Below are 10,123 nucleotides of genomic sequence, written 5' to 3' on the forward strand. Positions count from 1 at the left end.
GAAATTGTAAATATTAGAAAAATAATAAAAAATCAACCGATGACGTCATTGTGAGTCATTTCGGATTCTGCATACTAGTACTATTATCTAACTATCCACCAAGTTTCATGACAATCAGACTTTCCCTTATATGTGTTTTTCAAAAATCGCTTTTTTGATGATTTCATGATGACGTCACACATTTTTCAAATTTTTTTGCATATACCTAGCAAACATAATAAAAACAGAATTTTGAATTTTGCATGTTGAAAGAAAGCAAAAAAATCATAACAAAAATAAAGGGTTTTCCTAGAAAAATACGGAAAACCCAAAAAGTCAGAACAAAAACAACGGCTTTTCCCGCAGCTTTGCGGAAAAGCCAAAAAAGATTAGAAGTATGTGTTGCGTCACCGAATAAAATAGAGCTGAAAACTACATGGAAAACATTGCAATATATGAAATGCGAACATCTACAATTGACAATTCTTAAGAATGACAAAAAAAATTGAGCCTTGAGTCCAGTATTGAGAGAAAGAGGACTTAGAGTAGGAGCAAAGGGTCAATTGGGGTTTTTTTTGGAAATGATAAAGTGCTTGGTGGGTACTTTTGGCAAGGTGATACCTTGGGGTATTCGAATTCGCAAGTCGTACGGTATTTCCTTTTAAAATGATTTCATATCAATATATGAACATTTACACGAGATATCTAAGTAATTTGCATAGGATATTCAACACCAAGGACCATTTGATCATGCTAGTTTAGATGTTGGTTACCTAGCAACCGCATCCTCCTTAGCAACAACCCTTTGGAGCCTGATTAACTTACTAAAAAAGATTCCACAACAGGAATGACCGAGTGGAGGGTACCATACGACTAGCCAAGGTGTAACCTTTTCCAAACATGGTCATTTCCCCCCCCCCCCCAAAAAAAAAGAATATGAATGACCCCTGGCTCTTGGACTAACTGGATTGGTTCGGTTCAATGCACACGGACTGTTTGCGTTTGACTATAGCTACGAACCAAACCAGTTTAAAACAGTGTCAAAATAATGTTCTGCGGCTTCTTTAAGAGGATAATTTGATTCGACAGAATCGAATGCCTTTCTAAGATCAATAAAAACTGTTTCTTTTTTGTGTTATATTGCATAAAGACAATTATTAATTCATGCAACGTGTTCTTCGTCGAGTGCAGTGGTCTAAAATCAGATTGGCAAGCAGAATCAGATTGTTCTAATCGAGGCACGAATACAGCGCGTTGTTGGCTGCCTTTTCAAGGATTTTGGAGAAAAACCCCCAATTCTTATCGTTTTGAGGTATGCTGGGAACTAATAGAACAGCGCTGTTTCGTAGCAGTAAATACAAAAGAGTTTGCCCATACCAAATAGCGCCCCCTAGTGTGTCAAAAATTATCTCAAAGTAGCCCGTGACCGACAAAATGAAAAGATCTGACACAATGAAAAAATATATATATATTTGCTTATTCACCAATAACATTAAACTGGAATATATGATCAAACAAAAAGCAAGCTAATAAAATGAATGCATGCAGATTCGTCTTCAGGGAGATGTTGGCTGGGCTTGTTCTACTTGAAGAGGTCTTTCCCAGACGCTCCCCCCATCTTCTTGACAATGCTGCCCAAGACGTTCAGCTGCTGGTTCATATCCGAGGACTTGCAGAGAAATGCGCACCTGTCGGGATTCTGCAAATGAATGATTATTTAATTAAGGAAATGAGAAAAAAGTGGGGTAATTGCCACAATGGTATTTTTTTATTTGCCTTTTTAATTGAGGGGGGCGGTGTTTTGTTCATTTTATGAGGCTTGATATGTAATGTACTTTCTGTAAATATACCATCAACATAATATACAGCTGATAATGCTTATCATGGTATTTTTGCAGTTATGGGGACATTTGAATATTGCATGGAGTTTTAAATCGTCACTTCATACTTGCAGAGTATTTTTGAAATGTTAATCGTGTAGATCAGGAGGACAATGTTTGCGGTTTTGCTTTTCTCAAGCTATGTTTGACGAAAACAATAATTCTATTCTCATTTATTCTATTTGTGTGTGTACAATAGGTTATATATTTTAGTCTTTGTAGAGTCAGGTATTATGAGGTATATACGACCACAAAAACTCATGAATGGCGAAGAGTGTGTGCCCGGCAGTAGGGCATATGTGCATATGCCCTTATGCAATAGCGCGTAATGACCAAAATGTTCCCGAAATGTTCCCATTTCGTCAGAAATAAATACAAGTTGTTCCTAAACTTACGATTCATACGTGTGACAAATTTCAAATTCTTACAATTTATATTACATGTTGGAGAACATTGGATACATAATGCGCGCAGTGTAACAATGGAACCTTTCAATGCGATTTTCTTGAAAATGATTTTTGCGTCAGAACGTTCATACACCCTTCTGCCGGGCGCCCGACGAGTTATAACTTTGAGCACTTTCATTAATCCAATCTAGGTAAAATACGCTATGCTTTTAAGAACACTAACCAAATAGGTGTTGGCGAATGCTACGACCAGCTTTGGGATGTCTTGGATATAGTTTTCGCAGAAAGACTTGAAACCCTCAGGGATCAAGTAAGTGCACGCAACCTGCCTCTGGTAATTCTGCAACAAGGCCTGTAAGCAATAATTTGATTCGAAAATTCATTGAACACTCAGTCATTGCAATCATGGCTTAATGACTCATCGGTAAAACATATTCAAACACAAAACAAAACCACGAGGAAAGCGACACATTATTTACTTTTAAAACTTTGGGCACATTTTTGTCAAATTTGCAACTAAATCTCACTTTACCGGCTTTAATAATTTTACCAACTTTTTTTGAGATAATCTTACTCACCAAGAATTCCTTGTCAGTGCTCACGTTATACGAGAAGGTCAACACTTCTTCACAGAGCACACATAAGAAGTGGTTATCTTGTTGTTCAGTTGGCAATATTTGGGTCTGTTGTTGTATGCCGATGGCTAAGTAGATATAAAAAAACGAAATAAATTGAATCCGTCTATTAAAGAACAATTATAAATACCTGATAAATAAATAGGCAGTTTTCCCAATTCGTATTCGTCGACAGCCCGTCATGTAGTCGGTTTTAAATGGTTGATAAAGACCGGCAGGGCTGGCTGGTCTTAAACCCTTTTCTAGTGTCACATGAAATTTGGATTTCTATCAAATCCTGTGCCATTACCGTTTCATTGGTTGAACGTTCAATCCTCACGTAGGCATGCGCAATATACTACCAGTGAGTCAGTATTTCATAGTCCTCAAGTCAAACTACACCCTACCTCGTCCCCAGAGCTCACTTTATTTCCAACCTCGTTTCCAATACTAATCCCTGGATAGGAAACTTTCTTCCTGCCTCCTGATTCGATACCGCAATTTGCTAATAATAGATTAATATCGTGTAGTTGGTGTTGTTATTTCCAACGTGCATAACATGTTTTCACGATCATTGTAGTTAAAGCGTTCAAGCCTTCTCAATAATAATCCTTTTCTTTCCAGATCGCTGATATAAATATGAAATGTAATACTGCATATTGGCGGGCCAGATTGAAACATTTTAACTTGAACAAATCGTGTTTTCATAACTCACGGCGTGACGAATCGATGCTGTTTTTAACCCAGACACCGCATACAAAAAACCCGCAAACTTAACGCACATACGGGCACCAGACTATTCCTCATTTGCATACGTGCTCAAAAATCTTTCACATGCAAATGATCCAATACCAGGGTGAGAGAGCAGGTAGTGGTGGGCGCGTACTTCTCGACGCCCTAGGGACGAGGTTGAACTACACCGTACATATGCGTTCTATGCCACATCATGAAGTACGCACGACGCGCGCGCTAATCTCCATTAAGAATTTGTTCACCTGCAGAAGGCCTTACCAGTCGATAGCTACCTAGAGAGGTTTTTTGTTGAACGAAATCGTTAAAAATTGATAATTTTTGCCTTTTTTTAACTTTTGGTCCGGAAAGTTTCGATTTCTTTTTTTTTTTTTTTACCGAAAAGGTATTTATGAATGGAAATTATGTGCTGGCCAGTATTAAACATTACGTTTAAGACCGGTTGGAGTCTGAATGCTGATAATTACACTTGCCTTCGGCTCGGGTAATTATCAGCATCCAGACTCCAACCAGTCATGTTTCGGATCGTTTACATATCCTATTTCAAACATCTGGTTAAAATGAAACCAACCTAATGTTTTACCTGGCCGCGAATGTTCTTTTCCCAAACTACATCCATAAACATGATTGTTTAGCGCCCTCTACGATACTTTTATGAAACGTACGAAGGTATATGATTATTTTGTCCCCACAATTTAGCGAGCAGTTCGATAGCTCAATCGATAGAGTTCTAGATTTTGCACCGCGATGTTGCGGGTTCGAATCCGTTTTGTACCCAAAATATTTGTCTTTTTTAATCTGAGGCTTCAGAGGATTTTTTTTAAGGGAAATAAATTCCGAATTTCATTACGTTTGAAGCAGTTCTTTTTTTTATAATTTTATATTTTCTTCTCATGTTTTTACAGCCAAGTAAAGTCCAATACGCCATAGCGTACTCCCATATATTATTATGCGGATGTCGTTTGGAAGGGGGGGGGGATCGCTTCCCGGCCCCCCTAAATATTAGTCTATGTAATAGACCACGGCGATTATTATGCGCAAACAAATTTGCTGGTTGATTAGGCAAGACCCCGCCTCCTGACTTCTTAGATTTTGACCAATCACCGGGCGCTTTCGATAGGACAATAGGGCCTTCGGTCATTCACCCGTTGCGCGTCATAGATATGGATTTAAAAAAAAAAACTGTCATGGCGCGCGGCGCTCGGTATCATGTTACGCGAATGCGGTCCCGGCTGTTGTTGTACTACGAAACGGGCGCAAAATCTACCTAAAATAAAAACATATTTTCAGAGGATTTGAGCGTCAATAATCGAGGAAATAGCTTTTCTGGTTTAATTAAACTGCGTAAGGAGAACGAAAATCGATTTTGTTGAAGAGCATGTGAGTAGAGCAACTTAGCTTCATCTTATTTCAAGCAAAAGAAGATTCGCTTTCTCTGCAGGATCATGTCCCTATTTTTCTGACCTTGCCCGCTCACCGCCACGATGAACACGATCACCAAAAACCCAACGCTGTTGTCCATTTTAGAAGAGTTTTTCGGGTATGCTGTAAATCGTCAAATGACAACACAAGTTTTGCTCTCTCGTGAGGAGACTGCACAAGGTTTCGACTTCGAATGACTAACCTCAAGCTTGCGATAAACATTTCAGCCCGTCGGCGGCAGCTTTTATACACCCTGCAAGGGCGGATCCATGGCGGTGGTGGGGTGGCTACCTCGGGGGTCCGTAAACGTCATCACAAAATATTGCAAATCTTACCCAATGCTTCATTCAGGCCTTTGGTCGTTTTACGCAGCAACTCGAACGCCTCGTCCACCCCACCCCCCGAAACGATTTCAACACCCCAAGCCACCCCCTTTTGAAAAGTGGATTCGTCACTACCCAGATTTTGCATGTCCCCGGGAAGACAGGTATTGTCCCAAGTTATACATACGTGTTCTATCCAATCAAACGCCGTGCAAAACAATAGCCCTTCCTACCGGGGCCTCAACCAATCGTTCGTCAGATGTCAGTGGTTCTTATATGCTTTTTTTTAGGATGAGTAAAAAAAATGCAATAATGCGAAGGAGCCATTTTTTTTTTAAACCAAGTTGAAATTTTGAACTTTTTAACCTTGCAAGAATGACACATTCCTTAGTAACCTTGTGTAAAAATAATCGCATTGACTGTTTGTTTTTGTGAACATTTTACTGCGGTACCGATTTACGTTTTGTCCACGTGGCGTGAGAATTGTGCATAAGAGCGAAGGAAACGGCACAATAAAGACAATATAGACAACACAGATTTATAACTGACTGAACCTTAGCTCGAGCTTTTTTTTTTACTGCTTCACTTCATTATTATATTACAACATTACTTTGTGAGAGCTATATATAGTTACTGTATCCTTCATTGTTCGCACAATTGCAGCTCTGGGGCCAAATTCACGAAGGCTTCGCAACGTTAGCGAAGTCGCACAACACCTCGCCTTCGCTAATTTTGTATTCACAAAAGCTACGCTTCACAAACACTTCGCAAATGTTAGCGAAACCGACATATTTTCGCAAACATCGCGCAAAGGTTTGCACATTATTCACAAAAGCCTCGCAAACTTTGCGATTTTGCAATCTCTTCGCAAAAGGTTGGCTAACGCGTGATTTTTTTTGCGACGAGTCCGAAGTCGTCGCTAACTCCTCGTACCTAACGACATGACGCCTTTGCTCGAGCTGGATGAAGAACTCCATCACGAATTACGCCAAAATATGGTCTGTTTGACCTTACCAACGCGTTCAGGAAGATACAGTGATGATCATAGCGAAAATTAAGGTACACAAAATTGATTGACCTCTCCAAGGATATCAGACGTCAGATATGATCATTTTAAAAAGCCCGAAATAAAACGGAAAAAAATGGGCTGGACACACATTATACTAGGGCGCTCTTCAGGATAAGATGAATATCAATATGCATACTCGCGCTTACATCAAAACGGCGCATTTTTAGAGCTTTTGTACTTTGTTTCTCCACTTTTCAGTGCTAATGAATACATTTTAGTTTTTGGGATGTTAAAAAAATAAAACTTGTACACATTTTTTTCTTATCTAAAAAAAAAATAGAGTTGGGGGATGATTCAATAGCCCAGCCCCCAACCCCCGGTCAAAAAGTGTGGGGGGGGGGGGGGGATATACCCCCATTCCCGGGATTTACGCCCCTGTTTGCATGGCCCCTTAAATTAAGTGTTCAGACAGACATACGCATGAATGAACCTAAGGGAGTGAAATTGGGATCGTCTGATGGAAGTGGCCCAAGAAAACATTGGAGAAATTACCCAAAGAGAACTGTTCCCGATGGTACTACCATTGCCGAAAATACATGCCCCGATGTCTTGCACGTCAAGAAATCGTCAACGTAAAGATGCCCCATGCCCAAATGTTTAAACAAGTAGAAAAGATCAACAGTGAAAAAGAAATTTCCTTAGCCCTTTTCATTTCATTGTTTTGTTACATCTTGTATCCCTCATATCAGTTCATTTGTTACATTATAAATTTTACAGTCATTAAGATTTTGGAGGGGAAAATAACCTCAGAGGAAAATAGAAAAATATATCTATTAAAAATGTCTTTACAAGTTGAACAAAGAAATTGACTGGAGCGGGACTTAAACCTGCGACCTCCGGATAACCGTTCCGGTGCTCTAACCGGAACGGTTATCCGGAGGTCGCAGGTTCAATGAAAATGATCAGAAAAAAAACCAGGGAAAATGGCCGCGAAAACCTACTTACAGGCGTCTCTGACATTAACTCGATCAAATGACAATGGCTTTTGCAGTGGAATCCTTCAAATTTAGGATGTTATACAATCACAACTTGTTTTCGTGTCAACATCTATATGTATATATATAACACTTAATCTCTGGGGGAAATGTGATGAAATAAGTTCGATTAGTATCGCAGGTGAGATAATTAAACCAATAATAACAGAAAGGTGTTGTTTTTCTTCAACTGAAATTGTCGATGATTGGAAATGCAATGTATAGTCATTCCATACCTTCATGTTTAGACAGGTCGAAAGAGTCACTGAACTTTACATAAACCAACATGACAATTCCATCTGGTATAGAGTTGGTATGTATCTCTTATGGTTTCTTTAGACTTAGCGAGCTGAACTAGACCAGCCAAGAAACTTTCAATTCAAATCCTTTCGTTTAAAACTTTTTAACCAAAAAACCGTACATTCTTGTCTATCATGTTCTTCCTTTGGTAATTGAGTCCCTCAGATCGGCATTCGGGGTCTGAGATTCATTAGTGTTTTTTTTTTTAACGATGTACATTAGTCAAAGTTGGGAGAAGGGTGTCAGTACCTTTACACCTGTTGTAACAGTATGGCCCTACGTGATCGGTTAGTGCAACAGCTATAGGGGATTTGTGTAAAAGAGGATGTGCTCTGTAAAATTATACAATTACTCGTCTAAGATCATCCTCTACTGTGATTGTGTACCACAGTCATTCGCTGCATTACCTCAACATGAAGAAGTTCATTCCCCCATGGTCTGTTTTAGGCAACTTGTAGTCTGGTACAAAAACCAACCTCCAATTTTCATAAGAACAGAGCAATGTCTATACTCAGGTGGCTGAGATCCAATTTTTGATACGATCGTGACCGATTGGTCCAAAGCACAAAACTTGGCAGACATATTCTTATAGGCCTAAAGAATATTTTAAAAAGGAGTGACACCTACAATTCTTGAAGGAAGGGTGCCTAATTGCATAAATGTAAATACGTTCCGTTAAATAATTTTTTTTCCATATTTGGGTATATTTTGAATTCTTGTTTTTCTTTTAAAGTATATTTTGGGGATCCTACTTACATATCCTTACTTAAATAGCATTTTCTGATATTATTATGAGGACAAAGTAAAGATAAAAATGGCTATTTCTAAAGTTGCACGCATTTACCTTATCTTCAGATAGCATCAGGTAGTCTTGCCAAACCTCAGTACTGATGCGCTTATAATTCACCTTTGGAGTTGCTTACTGGTACAGTTACCCTAATAAAAGTTTAGAGAAATAATGTGAACGTTACGTAGCCGAAAACAATTGGGGTTTATATATTTTATTCTGTATGGTGAATGACTTACTAGGTTTTGGTAAAAGCCATTGCAATTTTTCGTGGACGAACTTGAATGTTAGAGTTGGTGAATTTGAATGAAAAATGTTTCAAAATAGCCGGGAAAACCTAAATTAAAGTTTGTCAAATCTGCGATGCGATTGTGTACTTTAGGACACCTTTTTTTTTTTTTTTAGTTTTTATCATTCCAAATTTACTTCTGCTATCTCAAGTAATCTTCATAAAATTCCTTTCATAGTATATCAACAATAATTCTCACTAAGACTGGGTGGGACTAGATAGACTCCTGCTGTGGTAATTGTTCTTGTTCGTTATTTGTTATTTGGTGTTTTGCTTAGTTAGAACTCTACCTGTAATGTTTGTCTTTATCATAATTCTGAACCAATGGCTTTACCAACAAAAGGGGAACCCTTGTGTAATCATTCTTTTTGTTCATCGTGCCTGCAGTGGTTTGCTTTTGTGTATATCAATAGGGGTACGGATAGTCATGACAGGAGAACCCCTGGCCTTTGTTAATGGTGATGACAGGAGAACCCCTGGCCTTTTTTGTCATGGCGATTTATACAATGATCTCATCCTATATTTTTAACCCATGCAAGTGGCTTATTTTTACGTTTGTACATCAATGGGTAAACCACCCATAGGAGAACCCCTGGCCATTTTTTTTTTCACGGTGATGTATTCAGCAATCGTTTCAATGTTTGTTCCCAGTACTGCACATAATTGGGTTTTTTTACATTCTTTATCACAATGGGTTAACCACCCATAAGGAAAACCCTGGCCATTTTTTCATCCTTGGTGATGTACATGTACACAAAATGTACAGTTATTTTACTTCTTTTTTTTTAACCATGGTTAAAAAAAAAGGAAGTAAGATACTGTACATTTATTTTTTATTTCATTTTTTTTAAAACTATTCCATCCATTATTTTGTCCTAGTGATGTATCCAGTAATCTTATTTCTACTAGCTACCTGTAGTGGGTTTGCTTTGTAACATCATCCTGTATCACAATGGGTTGGTGGGACCCCTGGCCAAGTTTATCATGGTGATGTACGTGAATAGTAACCTTATTTCTATTTTTTTTTTTTTTTTTGTACTGCACTTAATTTACTTTTACTGCACTTATTTTACTTTTACTGCACTGCACTTTATTGCACTTAATAATACAAAACATAAAGGAATAAATACATGAATCTCCCAATTCATGACATAATTCTACATGATTACGCCGTAGATATATGCATCAGTCAAGTCTTTACTTTTTTGATTTTTGTATGTTTTACTTTACAAGTTCTCATTCATTCATGGAGGTGGGGAAATGTCCATGTGTCATGGTACTCAACGCCACGGGTCATTCATCAGTTCGTAGAACAAAATGATCAGTGGT

At 38.3% G+C, this 10,123-nt stretch overlaps 1 protein-coding gene across 1 annotated transcript; it reads right to left on the reverse strand.

Moving 5' to 3' along the window:
* Positions 1-897: 897 nt before the first annotated feature.
* On the reverse strand, positions 898-5,248 carry LOC119740342. The gene is made up of 4 exons (XM_038215607.1): positions 5,095-5,248; positions 2,845-2,969; positions 2,490-2,618; positions 898-1,678 (listed from the first exon to the last, which is right to left on the reverse strand). The coding sequence occupies exons 1-4, from the start codon at positions 5,150-5,152 to the stop codon at positions 1,562-1,564; spliced, it is 429 nt and encodes a 142-aa protein (XP_038071535.1). The 5' UTR covers positions 5,153-5,248; the 3' UTR covers positions 898-1,561.
* Positions 5,249-10,123: the final 4,875 nt, after the last annotated feature.

The sequence above is a fragment of the Patiria miniata genome, unplaced genomic scaffold (genome assembly GCF_015706575.1).
Source record: "Patiria miniata isolate m_02_andy unplaced genomic scaffold, ASM1570657v1 HiC_scaffold_5, whole genome shotgun sequence".
Taxonomy (NCBI): domain Eukaryota; kingdom Metazoa; phylum Echinodermata; class Asteroidea; order Valvatida; family Asterinidae; genus Patiria; species Patiria miniata.

Coding starts and splice junctions, on each gene's coding strand:
- LOC119740342 (XM_038215607.1), bottom strand. CDS start 5,152: ATGGACAACAGCGTTGGGTTTTTGGTGATCGTGTTCATCGTGGCGGTG. Junction 2,970..5,094: donor CGTGGCGGTGAGCGGGCAAG/GTCAGAAAAATA, acceptor ATATCTACTTAG/CCATCGGCATACAACAACAG. Junction 1,679..2,489: donor CATTCGCCAACACCTATTTG/GTTAGTGTTCTT, acceptor ATTCATTTGCAG/AATCCCGACAGGTGCGCATT.